The sequence below is a fragment of the Pyrgilauda ruficollis genome, unplaced genomic scaffold (assembly GCF_017590135.1).
Source record: "Pyrgilauda ruficollis isolate IOZ18807 unplaced genomic scaffold, ASM1759013v1 scaffold59, whole genome shotgun sequence".
NCBI lineage: Eukaryota > Metazoa > Chordata > Aves > Passeriformes > Passeridae > Pyrgilauda > Pyrgilauda ruficollis.
In genome coordinates, this window is record NW_024527599.1 from 2,118,443 (window position 1) to 2,134,988 (window position 16,546).

The 16,546-nt window shown below is 42.4% G+C and overlaps 1 protein-coding gene across 14 annotated transcripts in view; it reads left to right on the top strand.

Annotated features, from left to right (window-relative positions):
• BCAS3 (BCAS3 microtubule associated cell migration factor) overlaps positions 1–16,546 on the top strand; it is a 297,954-nt gene that overhangs the window by 189,084 nt on the left and 92,324 nt on the right. Inside the window, exon 24 of one of the 14 annotated variants that reach the window (XM_041482393.1) lies at positions 8,402–9,487. The exons of the other annotated variants lie outside the window; for them this stretch is intronic. Within the exon in view, the coding sequence (XP_041338327.1) occupies positions 8,402–8,406 (5 nt within the window). The 3' untranslated portion in view covers positions 8,407–9,487. Of the gene's footprint in view, positions 1–8,401; positions 9,488–16,546 lie in introns of those variants that run through there. 14 annotated transcript variants of the gene reach the window in all.

The window sequence follows — 16,546 nt, forward strand, 5'->3', positions numbered from 1 at the left end:
TTATGTAAACTCCCAAGATTTAGCTTCATCAGAATGATTGCAGGGATTCCCTGCTCACGGCTGGCTGCTCCCTGATCCCTCCAGGGCTTCCCTACCAACCCCTCCAGTCTGGTGCTGTGGGGGCAGAACTGCAGGGCACGGAAGAGCTGGGGTGGAAGAGTTGCTCAGAGAGGAAATCCAGTTGGAATCCAGCTTGGGAAAGTGAGCAGCAGGTTAGATCTGCTGGGGAGGAGAGGAGCCAGCCCTGGGACTCGGGTCAGGATCTCTGTTGGGATCCTGGGGGAGGTTTGTGCCTGTTTTCCTGAGCATCCTGTGGATTTGTGATCAGTAGATACTCTTCTTCTTTTTATTTTTAATAATTAAAGATTGGTTTTGAAATAATTTTAAACAGATTTTGTAGAAACTGCAGTGCCCTTATTCTGAATTACCCACTTTGCCTGTGCCCAGAAATGTACCATGTGCTACACAAGCTTTTGGTTGTTTCACCTTTTCTAACAAGTTCAAAACCCAGCCACAATTATTTTCAAGCTTTAGGAGGTTAATATTGTATAGACCATTTTAACCACCATTTTAAACTTGTTTTATCACCAAAAAAAGAAAAGAAAAAAGAAAAAAAACTTCTGGCTTTTTCCACAATATTAGATCTATCATATCAGAGCCCTTTATTGAATATTTTATTGACCGTCTGCTTGCCCTGTGCTAACCTGCCTGACATCCAAAGTTTCTCCCTCTCTGGAGAGGCCACGTCAGTTCCCATTAAGCAGCTGAGCATGAATTTTCCCTTCTTATTTCCTGTGGATAAACTCCATCCCAGCAGGAGGAACCTGTGCCCTGGTGCATCCCAGGGACAGCCAGAGCCAGCAGCTGGATTTGAGGTGGCCTTGGCAGGGGTGGGCTCCACGCACGAGATCTTCCCTTTGGGGCTTGCATCAGCATTTTGTATAATTTTGCTTTACACAAATGTAAAGGTATTGAAGGGGAAAATTTCTTCCCCTGGCAAGTTAATTACTTGACTTCTCATAGAAGCAAAGCTTGAAGCAAAAGGGAAGAGGAAAATGCATCTTCTGCTTAAATTAGACAGCCTGTCCAGGAGCAGGGGTATGATGTCCTGAGCTGCTGCACTTTTAATTGCCTCAGTTAATTTTCCAAATTTTTTATGCTATTAATATTTAATTTTACTTTCTGCACACCTTCCTTTTTAAATTACATAATATTTAAGTTCTATGCTTTCTGTTTTCCCAGAAAAGCAGAAGAAGGCTGTGTCACTGAGGGGTTTTATGGCCATGCAAACCCTTTGCTTGCAGAGTGTGCTCTGGCTGGGCATCCTGCAGAGCTCTGTGCTGAGCCTGCTGCCCTCTCAATAACGTGCCCCTGGTTTTTTTTGCTGTGCTATGTGACATTTACTAAATAGTTTTAATATGAAATAGGTATAAATCTTTCATAATTCCTCAGCTGACATGGTTGAAATAATGGACAATGTCATTATGTGCCTTCCTTCGTATGCAACAGTTGTTTGACAGACATTGTGGCGTCTCTGAGCAAAGCATCCAGGGAAAGGGAAAAGAACATTTTCCTCCAAGCCATAAAATATTTTAGGCCACCTTTCATGGTGTATTTTTAATTTATTTTTTTTAAACAGAATCTCAAAATATTTAGAAAATTTTTTTTCCTCCATGGAATAAGAATGTGCACAGGAACTCACAACAGGACAGCTCCACCTGAGCTTTACTATGCTTGAAAATCTCTCAGAAGAAAAAAGCAAATTGGGAAGAAAAGATTGTTAGATTGTGTTTCTAAGGGTATTTTCACTGTGGTGGAGTTGGAGGGGTGAACAAATTTGGTTCAGATTTTATCTCTGGGACTGCAGTGTGTTGGCAGCAACGTGAGTCTAACTCAAAATGCAGCAAGAAATGGAGGAAATTTAATTTTTTTATTGTAATTATGGAGGTCTGTGGGGAAGGGTGCTATTCTTGGGACACGTAAAGCAGCTTTGGGTTTTTAGTGCCTTTCTTTTCCAAACTTGGTGTCAGATTTTGTAACTTAATTTATTTTCCCATTAGCTTTTGCTAATGATACTAAAACTTCCTTTAAAAGCTTTCCTAATTAATGATCTTCTTGCTCCCAAACAAAAACTATATTGTCTTTGAGAAGTGCCTGAGTATTTTAAAAACAACAGGCTGTTGGTAGGTTTTATTGCCTCATGAATTTAGGGTCAACACACCTATTATTTGCCAGAGTTAATTTGTGCTGGGTTATTGACTGTCGGCTTGTTGGGGATATCTGACTCTTGTAAAAGTTACACTCATCTCAAATGGTTGTAATTTTATTCTTGGTGCTCTGGTGCCACAATATTTAGCTAATAAAAGGAGGGGAACACTTGTACAAAGGCTGGTATTTAACTTCAGCGAGGGAATGAGGCTGTCATTACTCTTTGTATTCCTTCTCTCTAACACTGAATGGTTTTCATTTTCTTTTAGATAAGGAAAGGGGAAAAGACAACTTTGTTAAAATTGTAGGACATGTAAAAAAGTGCAAGTTTTAGGATTTGTGGGTTTTTAAGCAGATTTTTCAGGTGGCTCTGTGTGAGCTCAGGGCTTGTCCAAGGGGAATTTTGGCCACTTGCAAAGGGCTCAGTGGCACTAAAATAACCAACTCCCTGCCAAAAAGATGGGAGAGCTTAATTTGATGTAGAACTCGTCTGTCAAGGTGAAAATATTCCCCTTGGACACTCCAAACTGGAAGCACAGCAGATAGTAAAGCTGGCAGTTGGTTTAAAAATCCCCTAAGAAACCATCCTTTTAGTGTTTACAATCCAGAATTAAACTGGAGAATTGTTCCTTCTGGTTTTCCAAGTGTCTGCTTCCATCCCAAATCTGAGCCCTATGTCCTTGTGGGGTGAAAGGCTGAGTTTTCTGTAAGCCAGCCTTCAAATGCTCAGTGCCAAGCCCAAAGTCTCTGCTGTGCCTTGCTCTCCGAAATCCAGTCGATAAAAAGTTCCTCAGCAGAATCCAAATTAGCACCAGGAAGTCATGACCTGTAATGTGGGAGTTGGAAAATATCCATTTATTCTGCAGGGTGCCCTGGGAAATCACATGTTCCTGTGTAGGAAATTCAGGAGTGCTGAGCTTGATCCTGTTATCCCAGTTTGTTTTCCCAATTCCTTTATTTTTAAATGCCCAAGTATGTTACTATTGCTTTGCTTCATTCTGGGCTGACAGAATCAATTCAGAAATATTCCTGAGCATGCTGGATCTCTGCAGATGCAGGGTGCACCTGACAGGAGTTGGGTCTGAGACCCTTGGCACAGTCACTTCTGTTAAAAAGTGGAGGGTTATTCTGACCCATAGCCCCAGCACTGCTGAGCAGGTGACAGTCTGAGTCTTTGCTTGATTTCCAGCAAGCTCTGGCCCTCTGCAGTGGAAATTTATTGCATAAAGAGGGGGAAGCATCTGAGACTGGTTTAAGTCAAGTCTAAGAGTTTCCCTGCCTGCCACAGCCACCCTGAGGAAGCACCTAAGGAATTAAAACATCTCTGCTTGTCCTACATCCACCTGATCTCTGCCATGGCTGCTTTAGAAATAACCACCCCAATCCTTCCTGAATCATTTTTGTTAGTTTACAGTGTGTGTATGACTTTTAAAAACTGGAAAACCAAAAGCTGGCTCTGTTTGTTTTCTCACGAAATTGTAGCCAGAGCAGTGAATTCATAGCTGGGCTCTTAGTGGCTACTGTATTATAAATAACTCTTCACCTTGGCCCTGCTTCTCCAGCCATTACTCACTGTGAGTAGCCCTTACCAGCACAGAGTAGCAGAGAAGTAGATGATCCTGCTGTCATTACTCACAGTTCTAGCACCCTGGCACATCAGGAGCTCTGTTTTCAAACAAGGAGCTTTCCTCAAGTGGCGAGTTTTCCTACCTGGTAAAACTACACTTGCAAAAATTATCCCAAGGAATTAGTGCTGAAGATAAATCAAAAATTAAAGCAGGGAAAAGTGGGGAGAAACTCTAGCCTGGGGTATTTGGAAGGGTGTATGCCTAAAAGTGGTGCTGTGTTTTTTCCTTGGGCTCTGTCAGGAGTGTGGAGCTGAGGAGCAGCTCGGGAGCACTGCTGGGAGAGGCATCACCTCACCCCTCCTGCCTTCCCCTCACCATCACTCTGCTTTGCTTTCAAAGTGTAAATTAACTTAAAGGTTCAAAGCTTTTGGGAAAGATTCCAGACCTGAGGTCATCTTTCCTGGGTGGTTTATTGGCTGGCCTGTGTTTGCCCACATCTCTAGTGTTTGCCAGCTGAGGGAGTTTATGAAATTTTGATGCAGGAATTAGGTTGTTGCTCATCTTGTACCTTCTTGCTCATATTATTGACAGTACCACTGAACTGCTTGAGGCAGATAGTATCTCAGTGATCACTGTGCTATTTCAGCTCTCCACTGCTGACAACATCAGAAGTGTTTTAACAGGGTTTTAATGGGCAGCCTCTGCGGCTCCTTGGAGGGTTGCAAATAGCTGCTGTGAAAAACCTTTTCTGCAGCTCTGAGCTGACATGCCCTCCTTTCCTTTCCTTTCCTTCCCTTCCTTTCCCTTTCCCATCCAGCTGCTGCCTGTCTCTGTGGCTGCAGCACTGGTGACAAGTGCTCCTGACGTGGGCCAGGCACTGTGCAAGTCCCTGCATCTTTCAGGGGAGCTGTGAGGAGGAAGAACACAGCTGTGGAACCTCTGGGCAGGGCAGGGAACCCAAAGTGCCTCCAGAACCCCCAGACAGCAGCACACCAGCTGCACCAGTGCACAGCACACAGCTTCCCCCTCGTTTTGTTGCTCACATGTTTTTCGTGATACCCCAGAGCAAGACTTAACAATTCTGAAGCAAACAACCTTTAATTTTTCAGCAGAAAACAGAATAGGATGGAATAAATCCCCCCTTTGCTCAGGACAAAGCCGTGGTTTGATGGCAGCAGTTTCTAGCTGAGTGGTTGCCTTGCTCTGCTTGTTACCAGAAATGAGGCTTGGAGAACAGCTTTCTTTGCACTATGGAAAAGCTTTCTCCTCCCTATTTTTGCTTAATATAACTATAATGTGCCCTTTATCACACTTCAACTTGAGTAATCCCAGTTTGGAAATAGTGCAGAAATACCCATGGGAAAAAGCACGAGAAATGTACATTATAAAAAACACACAGGCCAAGCTCAAAAGATCCACTGACATGTAAATTTAATTAAAAAATTATAGGTCTTCAATGAGGGCTTGTGTCTTCAATTTACCAGTTTCCATGACTTCTCCAGCAAAAGTGTTTCTCTTTTACATTCTTGGTGGAAAACACGCTGAGGGCTATTACAGTCTCCAAGAAGAGTCTCTATTCTGTGTCACAGGGAAAAAATAAAATTACCTAAAATATGTACACTTGAAATAAGTAAGAAAAATATCCACTTTCCTGTTTTGTTTTATTTCTATCCTCTAACAAAAGTTAAACTTTCCAGTAACCAGCAGTGCATGAAAAAGCATGTCCTAACTGTGTGAATAAGCTTCCTTTTGATTGCATGTGCAAATTTTAGGGTATTTTTATTCTTTCCATGAGAGATGTGTGAGATTGGATAAAATAGTGGTGAGTGGGAGAGCAGAAGAGCTGATGGCCAAAGGTAGAGGCTCATGATATAAAATGTCACTATTCTTAGAGGATTCTAGCTTAAAGAAGGGAATCCCAAAGTTTTATTATTGAAAATTATTAATTTCTTTACCAACTGCATGTTTAAGGGAAGAAATCCCTGCAAGGGAACCCCACCTTCCTTGGTGTGATGTCCCAGGAACAAGGGGTGTCCAAAATCCAGAGATTCTCCTCCGTGTCCTCAACCTCTGAGGGAAAATAAAACTTGAATCTCTTAGCTGCTAAAACTTAAAAGGAAAATCCAAAGGTCTTTGGAAGTCAGCAGGATTAAATGCTTTTCTTAACTCCATTCTTCCATCCACTCTTCTTTAGCAAAGCCCTGTGCAGGCTGAACCTCTCAAATATCAGGGTATATAAGAGCTACTTCTGCTTAATGCCCATTATTTCAGTTTCTAATGCAGTAAAGGCAGTGGCTTTTGTGGTGCTTTCTTAAGTCCAAAGCAGCTGCTCAAAGGACCAAATCTTTAGGTTAAGAGAGAGGAAAAAACCCCCTTTTCTCTGGAATTTCAGCCCCTCAGTAAAGAAATGGAGGAGATGCTCAGAGCAGAGCTGTGACTTTCACACTTTCTGCCTCCAAGCTTGTGGGTTCTGCTGCAAGCTGCAGCACTGAAAACCACTGGGGTTTTTGTTTCTCTAACTTAATTAATAAAAACAATTCATCAGTAGCTGATGCCTTTCAGAGTGGTTTTTCCCTGAGTCAGCTTACTGTGGAAGAGGTTCATTATAAATTACAATGAGCAAAACAAAAAGAAATAGGCAGAGGAAAGCTTCTGGCGTGGTGGGCTTGTCTTAGCCGAGTTTATTTGAGGAAACTTGTAGCTAAAATGCTGGATTCTCATTTATAGACATTGTTCCGTGTCTAAAATTAAAAGAAAGAGTTGAAATGAGCAAGAGCAGAAGGGACTAAGGGAAGGAAAGGAGCCAGTGCTGCTTTAGGCTTATTTTTATGCAGATTGTTTGTCACCTGTGCTGGTTCAGTGGCTGCTTTGAAGTTAGTCTGGCATTAGTGTTGTGCCTTAGGCAAGGTTGTTTGCTGCCTCCCTGTCCGTGTTATTTCACTTGCTTTTATGTTCATTTCTATCTCATAGGTTTGCTGTGCCACTTTGGATGTAATTGTATGAAACTTGGCTTTTGGTTTTATCCTGTAGCTTTTGCTCTCACCAGCCATCCTTTACTCTGCAGAAAGGCACTTGGTGAATGGAAGGCATTGGTTTGGCCTGGTCATTCCTGAATTCCCCATAAACAAAACTGGAATATTTCTAATATTGTTTCTTAACACATTCTAAACATGATCAAAACCAATTAAAAGTCAGAGGGTCAGAGACACATTCATTCAGAAGGGGGAATCTGCTGTAATTATGCCTCTGATGTTGGACTCCATGATCCTAGAGGTCTTTCCCAACCTAAACGATCCCAAGGCTCATCTGGATGCACAAAGTGATTCCAGAAGATGTGTGAGGATCTGCCTGTCCTGTAGCTTTGGTCTGTGCAGGATCAATACAGAGATTTAAGGGATGAATTCATCACTGTAGCTGTTTCTTGAACATCATGGAACAGAAACCAGCCTGCGGTTGCACAGGTTGTGTCACTGCTTGAATCCTCCCTGTCTCCTTGATTTATTCCCAAATATGTTTTTATCCCACTTACCTGGGGACAGGCAAGGTGCTGCATGGCCAAAGGGCACTTCTTTACTTCAGGGTTGAGGAGTTTCCTTAAAAATAGACCCTGTGTGTAATTCTGGGTTCAATCACCCAAAATAATGGCTAAAATTTCCTTATGATGCCCATGGAGAAAATATAAACTGCAAATTTAAACAAAAGAGGGAAAATAAAATGTCTTGTGCTTCCCTGATGTTCCCAGGTCCAGGCACAGCACCCATCACCTCAGGTGCTCAGGCTGAGACCACAGTGACAGACTGAGACTCTGGGTCATGCTTTGTACCATCCATTTGTATTTATGGCCAGATTCTGAAGGGTATTAAATGTATAAAATGTGTCTGTTGAAGTGATGTATGTGAATCTCCAAGCCCACTGTTAAGTGTTTTCATGACGATGTGCTTAGGTAGGAACAAATGGAGCTTGTAGGGAAGTTCAGGGAAGATAAAATTTAGGATGCCTCAAGCTTCTTCAGATGGATTTAGCAGCAGGAGGAGGCAGGGCTGGAGTGGGGCTTTCCTTAGCAGTTATTTGTCTGCAGCGTGGGCCAGGCAGGTATAAAAGAGAGGTGTCAGTGAGCAGCTGATGGCTTTGGCAGAGGTGAGGGTGTCCCTGCTTGTGGCTGTGCCCATCCCCGACCTCTGCCCTGGCTCTGTGTTCTCCAGTGCCAGAGATGAGGCAGCTCATCCTGCAGACATTTCCAGTCACATGCTGCAGAGCGTTTTAGGCAAATTTTGTTTAAGCAGCTGTCGGATGAAAACTATCAAAGCTCAGTTTTGTTCCTGGAGCTCTCAGAATATTCCTCATGGGTTCCTGGGGCTGAAAGCAGTCATGTGTGGCAAAGCCACACTGCCAGGCTCTTGTGCTCTGGCATTTAGAGGGAAATGAGGATCCTGTCCCTCCATTTACTTCCATTGCTGCCTCTTCCTTTATTTCCATCTCGCAGTCGTGGAACTGGGCAGCTCCTTTCTAAAATACAATATTTACCCTGTGCCACTTCTGAGCCTGCATCCTCAGTGACAGAATTGATTCAGTTGGTGCTGCTGCACTTTTAATGTTCCCTTTTATGTTCATGTTTGTTCCAACAGAGTGACCACTAGCACAGACGACTTGAACTTGTATCACCCGCAAACTGACAACGCTGGAGCCACCAGTTTGTCATTATCCCTCCTAGTGTATCTGATTTAATTTTGCAACACTGGATTAATTCTTAAAATTGCAGTGCTTTTTGCTCGTTAATGGTCAGTAAATGATTCGGGGTGGGGGGGGAGGGTTGGTGGGGGAATGGAATTCATCAGTTTTGCAGTCGTTTTAATTCTTCTCGTTTTAAGTTGTTCTATAAATATGTCTTTATGGATGTAGTTTTACTAGCTTAAAAACATCTAATTGAAAACAGTTGCTTAAATCTCTTTGGATCAAGGAGGCAGTAATAAGCAAAGAGAGTATCTTATCCCTGCAATCCAGAAACGCTTAGTGACTGGTATACTCAGTGCATGTGTAATCAGCTTCTTGTTTCATCTAAAAACCTTAGCTCTTTTGGTGTGATTTAGTACTTCCCCAGCAGCATGGTTTCCCTTGTCTGTAAGATTATCAACGAGTGAAACAAAATACATAAACCAAAAATGGCCTAAGAGACAGAAGTGTTTAGAGACCTCTGGTTCTTTCGTGCCCTCTCGTCGTGGGGCTGGTGCTGTGCAGCACATCCCAGCCTTGATTTGAGTCTTGTAAATTAACATTTTGTTGTACATTATGTAATGCCATTCTTCTCACTTAACCTTTGCATCAGGCAGGACTGATCTCTGCTATTTTGTAATGCCCCCCAGCAGATGAAGCCTCTCTTAGAGGAGATCAGCCTGGACATTTGCTAATGCTGCTGCTGCTCGGGAGTCCCAAACCACGGAGCTCCCAGGGATAAGGGCTGGGATGTGCCTCTGCTTCCTGACTTCTGTGGGACTGCCTTTGGCAGAGGGGTTATTGCTGTGATTTGGCTTTGGGACCTTGTCTGCTGTTTGTTTAATGTCAGAAATGTGGGTCCTTTCTGGCTGATGAGATGTAATGACTGCAGATGCCCGTGCACAGAGAGGGGATGCTTGGATGATGTGAATGCTCTAAATTATGTTGTTAATACATTTAAACAAAAATTACTGATGACCACTCTGGCTGCTGGCCTGTTTTTTCAAGGCTCCTACCTGCGTCCCTCTGGTTTGAAATGTGGTCCCATTTTCCAGAGGGATCCTCAGAAAGTGCCCCAGCAAAGCTCGGGAGTCTGTAAATGATCCGTGGCTCGTTTCCAAGAGGGGAAGCCAGGGGAAGAAAGCCACTCTGTGCTGGGGGAGAGGGAAGGAGAAACCACAAGTGTTTCTTCATGCAAGTGGGAAGTAAAACAGGTTAAATTATGTGTGATTTAGTGATTTTTTTTTTAAATATCCATCTGAATTGGGCTGTCCACGTGGTTCATTGTAATGTCTCATTAGGAGTAGTAATCAGTGGAGGTGGTAATTTCATAAATTGCAAGCCCACTTTTAATAAGATTTTATGTATCTTATTTCTTAAACAGGCAAACTGAGCCTTTACTCAGGACTTTACTCAGAAAGTTGTGTCATTTTCATTTTTTATTTATTTTCTTTTGAAATGTCAAATAATTTCACACAAATTTATCAATCCAAAGGATTCAAGATCAGCAGTGTGGCAGCACCACAGGACTAAGGAGCACACACTTGTGCAGCATCTGATTCTTAGTCCAGGGTTAAAACTCAGAGTTCAACCCCTGAAAATTCTTTTTTCCAAGTCTTTGTGATAAGCAAGCAGCACTTCACACAAGGCCTTTGTTGGAAATCACCCGTGGTTTGGGGCTTTAAGAAATGCCTAAGTGTGTTCTGCCCATCTAAAAGCCATCCATTACAAAAAATAATCAGGCATCCATTTTTTTTCTCTTGTACATTTGTGTCATTCTGCGAATCAGAAGCATTTTGTGTGCTAAGGGCAATGTGCTTTGCTTTTGGAATTCCTGAGTTTCACTAAAACCCTGGGGCATAGTTTGTTCAGGAGACCTGAGGTGACCTGTAAGTGGGAGCTGCTGTGTCCCTTTGCTGCTTAGCAAGATCATTTTAAACAGAAAGTGAAATCAGTGTCCAGACATAATGTGATAACATCATAATCCAAGGAGAAAAGCAGTATTTTTGTATTAGTTGACCCACTGAAAGCACATTCCTCTAAGATGGACAATTTCCTCATTTGTAAATGACAAATCTCAGGTGGAGGAAAAAATCAGTGACTTTTCCTGAACCCAAAAATCCTTCTGCAAGCAGGACTGGAGCTGAAGAGTTTCTGTGGATTCTGTGTTGCTGCTTTGGATGCTGAGCTCTCTGCAGGCAGGGAAAGGTGTAGGAGAAAGGAATATCTGGTTTGGTTATAGGATAATGTGCTGTCCTGTTTGGGAACCAGCCTTTCTATTCCTCTGGACTTTAAAACCTTTGTTTTTCCCCAACATCTCAGTGACTAACTGTCCATAAACACACTGACAGTCTGAAAAATAATGAGGAGGGACCTGCTGATTGTCCTCATTTCCCATGGAAAGCAGGAAATTTTGTTTTTGAGCTCCTGAGCTGCCGTCCCTCAGTTTAACGCACCTTAAAATTAATGAAGAATCTTTACTGCTGTTGTTGGAGTTGGATTAGTTTCTAAACTCTGAATATTTGAGCTTCCCTCAGGGGAAGGGTGAATCTCTGTCTCCCAGTGGATAGGGTGTGGTGAGAACCCTCTGCATCCCAAAATTCTGCCCGTCCAGGGCAGCATGTCCCATTCTGAGGTGCAGAACAAAGTTCTTGGGAATTGGTGGGGTTTGCTTCCAGCTGACGGCGTTTCCAGATGGAAAGGAGCAACTGCCTGCTCCTGAATGGGGCCATTTCCAATCACCTCACTGGGTTTGGGGCTGAGGAGGGGGATTGGCCTCTCTGTTTTCATAGCCTGAGCACAGATGTTATTTCACTGCTCTATCTGGAAGCTTCTCCTCCTCCCCCAGCCCTGCCGTAGGTGCTTGTCTTCTGAACCAAGATAAATTCCACTGGAAGTGTTAGAAAGTTCAGTTCCATTTCCAGGAGTTTTAATGATTCCTCCTCTTTCTTGCACGGTGGGTTAGGAACGTGTTAAAGCTGGTGGTAAAGTAATTTATGAAGGGCAGCTGGAGTTCAAAAGGTTCAAATATACAAGTTCAGTTCCAGCATCGTTTGGATCTTCACACCTCAGTGTCCCAACAGAGAAACTGGATACTGAGTTTTTACAGGTTTTACTGTAAAAACTGAGCCCTCCAGAACTTTTAGTAACTAATGGATTTTGCAGGAGTGATTTGACTACCCTGGATGTCCATTAGCTGGTTTGCTTTGATGTCTTTGCTGGAAACCTAAATGGCTTTTACTTGCACTTTTCCTTTTTTTTTACCAGTTCTATGTTTGCAGGAGTTATCTTTTGTATCACAGTAGCCGGTAGGGAAAAAAGTGATGTACTCAAAAATTGGAGGAGCATTTAATCACAGAATATCCTAACTGGAATTTAAACTGTGTGTTCTCAAGAAAGTTTCCATCTGCAGCTCACCAATCCTGAGCTGACTACATGCAGTTTTAATCTTCTGATTCCTGAATTCATTCTTTTCTGGGTGGCTTTGGTGGTGTTAAAATTGAATCCTCAGGAGCTACATTGTGTTGAATCTATATTTCTCTCTTGTTTGTCCTATTTTATTACTGGCAGTGGGGTTTGAAATACCCTGAAAAATCTGTGTTTTCTAATATGGGGATGATTGATAAAAATACCTTTCTACCTCATGAGAAGTTTAAGAAAGTTTCCTCTTGTATTTATTGACACCTGGCATCATTAATTTCATGTTGTTGTTAGAGGTGCACACCTTTGATGGGCAACTCTTAAAAATATCTTGCTGTTTTAAAAGAATTTTTCATCATTATGTTCCTCATGTGCCCCTTACACTGAGTCTGTCTATTTTCCATCACCACTCAGAATTCACTTTGTACACTAATATTAAGAGCAAACTTACTCTGTGTTGCAAAATAATACAGAATTTTTTTTAAAAAACCTAGAAAAATACAGATTTTTCAGGGATATGTAACAATCCTGGCTATATCACACATGGAAAAGCTGGCTGGCACAAAAGCAGAGGAATGATCAAACCACTTCCATTTGGAGGAGGGGACATGGGATGGGCTGGGGGAGTTCCTCCCTGTCAGACAAGCACTCAGGAGGAAGGAGGTGTTGGAGCTGGTGTGGTTCCCCACACAAGGGTTTTATTTTGTGGTGGAAAATCTAATCTTTCCGAGACCATTTCTCTGGGGTCTGAGTCTGAAGTCTGCTTTATATTGGGAGATTGGCATGAAATCCACAGCACTTAAGAGGATAAAGGCCTTTGTCTCCAAAATGTACATTTTTTTTTTTGGAACTGTAAAGGCAGTGGAACAAGAAATGGTTTTAAGTGTATAATGTTAAGATTCAACCTTGTAATCCTTTCTCAAGTAAAAGTATGTTATAGATCAATTTTATCAATTCCTGTATTTTTTCCATGTGTTTGAGACCATTCACTTAAAAAAAAAAAAAAAAAAAAAAAAAAAAAAAAAGGAACCTTCCACATGTAACTAAAAATTGGAGAATTAAAAAAGTTAATTACAGCCTATAAGGACCTACTGTCACTAACCAAAGTGGCATCTTCTGGTTCCTCTGTAGGCACCATTTGATTTCTGGGAGGAGCATGGGAAGCTTTAAAAGTAAATTCAATAAAATACCATTTCTCTTATTGCCTTTCTTATATGTATGGTCATTTTAAAGGATCTCAAAGCCTGTTTGTGCATGAGGACATTGGGCAGCTCCTCAGCTTCAAGGTGAATTAAATAATATATTGAGAACTGTTGTGCTGTAAATAACCTGCAGTGTTTGGAGCTTCCTCTGCTTCCTTGAAATATTCCAATATTAAGAATAATGGAGAAATCATGGGAAATAGAAGAAATAGAAGAAATCATGGGAAGAAAAGAGGGCAGGCTGAGGAGGGAAGAGCTGAGAGTGGAGAAGGTGGGAGGAGATGGCTCTCTCTGGGGGAGTGTGTTCAGCTCTCAGTCTGCAGGCAAAGGGGCAAAAGGGACAAAACCAAGAGAAGGAGTTTGAAAGGAATAAAAGGAGAATACTTATTCAGTAAGTACATTAGGAATGATCTCAGATAAATAGATGGAAACAAGAGCAGACCCCTGACTAATGCCAGTTCTTGTGGCACCACTGACTTAAATCAGTTTGCACGAGCTCAGGGTCGGGGCAGACTGGCTCAGATAAAGTTTTTATTCTGAACTTCCAACTGCCTTGCTTAGTACACTTAAATTTTATGGTTTCAGCTTCATAGATTAATGTGCAACAGAAATAGAATTGCCACAGGTGCTCACATGGAGAGAAAAGTGATAACATAGCTCACATGTCTGATGAGCTTTGATGTCAAACTGGAAGAGCCTGGGTTGGATGGGATATTGGGAAGAATTCTGGGCACAGGGTGCCCAGGGCAGCTGTGGCTGCCCCATCCTGGAAGTGTCCAAGGCCAGGTTGGACAGGGCTTGGAGCAGCCTGGGACAGTGGGAGGTGTCCCTGTCCATGGCAGGGGTGACACTGGATGAGCTTTAAGGTCCCTTCCAACCCAAATTATTCTGGCATTCTCCGTTTCTGTTTTTCCAAAAAGCCACTCTCATGGCTTCCCAAGAAAAACCACAGCCTGTGACATTTTACAAGTGAGTTTTCTCCCAAAATTCCTCACACACACACACACACACAAATATTTCTTCTGTTTGCACTCAGCTCTGGGGAAGGCAGCACCAGCTTTGTGCCTGGCCCTTGTGCTTTGTGCAGCTCAGGTCCTCGACCAAGAAACAGAATTAAGAATTTTCTCTTCTTAAATGCCTCATTTTGACTCTTGGTTTGTTGGCCACTGTTTCAGTTCCATTCAGATGTCAAATTTAGAGCAAAGCATGGGCAGTGTGGGATGCATTTTTGGTCAGGGAGCAGCAAAGGGCTTTGGCCATCCCTCCTCCAGCACCTCCTGGAGTCAGGCTGGAGTGCTTTTAAAGTGAGCCAGCATCACTTGGATGTGGCTGAGGTGCAGCAATTTGGGAATTGCTCCCAGCTGGTGGAGAAATGATTTCCAAGCAAGCTGGGTGGCTCTTTAACCGCTCTTCCCGGTAGAAATAAGCTAAAATATATAGAAATTGTTGCTTTGACAAATAATCTAACGAGCCACTCAACTTGCTTTATGTATTGAATGTAGTTGCTTGACAGTTATTATTATTTTCTAATGATATTAAGTTATAAATTATTAACAAGTGTTTAATTTCAGTCCAAACAGACCCAACAAAAGGGATTTGTGCAGTTATGAATTGCAGCAAAATACAAAATTGTTGAGCTTTTAGTAAACGCAAACTTGGAGACCCTGGTTATTTCTCCCTCTTTCAACAGCCAGTCATGAAACTTTCTTGCCCTTTTCACCTTTAAACTTCATTTGAACTTGGAAAGAAGACTTGTGAATTGTGGAGGGGGGAGGAAAAAAAAAAAAAAAAGAAAGAAAAGAAGAAGGGTGGGGGCTGGGGGGGAGAGAAGCTCTGATTCTGTGTTACCGTAACAGTAATTCTGGCAAAATAATCCTCCTCTTGTGCATGAGTGTCTGCTACTGCTGCAGGGTAATCAGCTCACATGACATGCCTGGAGGCTAATGCTGGCCTGGGCTTTCTTTCTTTCTATTTTTTTTTTTTTTATGAAAGTCCATATTTAAACAAAGGCTGATTATCCAAACAAGAATTTGGACTGCATCAGCTGGACCAGTTAAATTGTAGTTAGTAAAACTTGGCACCTCCAGAGCTTGGAATGCTACAATTACAGCTGGATCCTCATTGGTAGGAGCATACAAAGTAATAAAAGTGGAGATTTTTATCTTTACAGGACATAGCTTAACTCTTTGAACGCAGAGGACTGAGTGCCAGATATTGCAGTTAGTGCTCAGACACAGAAGTGCTGGCCAGGAAATGGGATGAACACTTGGATCCGTGCTCGTGTCCCCATGCCAGCACAGGGTGGATGCTGTGGCACTTGGAGTGATGTTCATTATCCAGGATTCCCCTGAGATAAGGAGCAAGAACACCAGCAGCAACTTGTTCAACTCCCTTGTCTTCCTGTTGTCTTTTTGACAGCGTTGTTGTGGTTTCATTTGGATTTTTCTCTCTTTTTTTGGTGTTTCCTGTTGCTGTGAAAGAGGTTTGTGTCCTTGAAGGATCTGGGTGATCCCTGGAATTGCTGTGATTTTCATCCCTCTGGAAAACTGTCCTCAATACTGGCCTGAAATCCTCGTGGACCAGCTCCAGGGTGGGCAGGAGGCAGAAGTTGGATTTTGCTTTAGCAAAGTGCTGTTGACCATTCCAGACTTGTTTTCCCTCCTTTCCTACGGGGAGGGCTTGGCTTTCATTAGTCACTTGCAAAGCTGAACTTTGGCTTTCTGGTTGTGTAATAAATAGCTCTGGTTGCCAGTCAGAAAATGAAAGTTCTTCTCCTAAAATTAAACCAAGAGCCCTTATCATTAGCCTAGAACAAATCAATGCCTTTGCATTAATTCCCATGGAGTGGGGCCAGTTGACAGCTCTCCCTGATGGATTTATCTCAGCTTCTTTTTTAAGAAAGTGTTTGTTGTTTGCATTTTCTGAAAACCTTAGTGAGGAATAAGGATTGAAATTCAAGCAGTCAGGACTATCCAGAGTGTTTGCAAGAGCCCACCTGCTAGATAATGTTTACAGGCTGTACCTGGAGTTTTATCTTCGGTCTTCTTCACACAGAATAAAAGTTCCCATTTATTAAAGCGTGGAAAAGTTGATTTCCTTTCTCGTGGCAGTTTTACCATGTCCCAGTGTACTTTTATCAGTGACAAATAACATGGATAACATGCTTGCTGCAGCTGTGATGCCATGGGAGCTGGGAGAGCAGGGAGCAGGGTGTCTCTGAATGGAAGGACGTGGCTTTTCTTGCCTTGAATTCCGAGAAGTTAAAGATTTTTCATCAAGATAGACGTGCAGATCCATAAGGTACAGCTCGCTCTGGGAGGAATGATACCACCTGGAAGTAAGAAAGACCTAAGGAAAAATTGCTGGTTAATGTTCACTCTTTAATTACTGTTTTAATGGAGTGACTTTACAACGTGACCTTCCCAGTGGTGGCTGCTT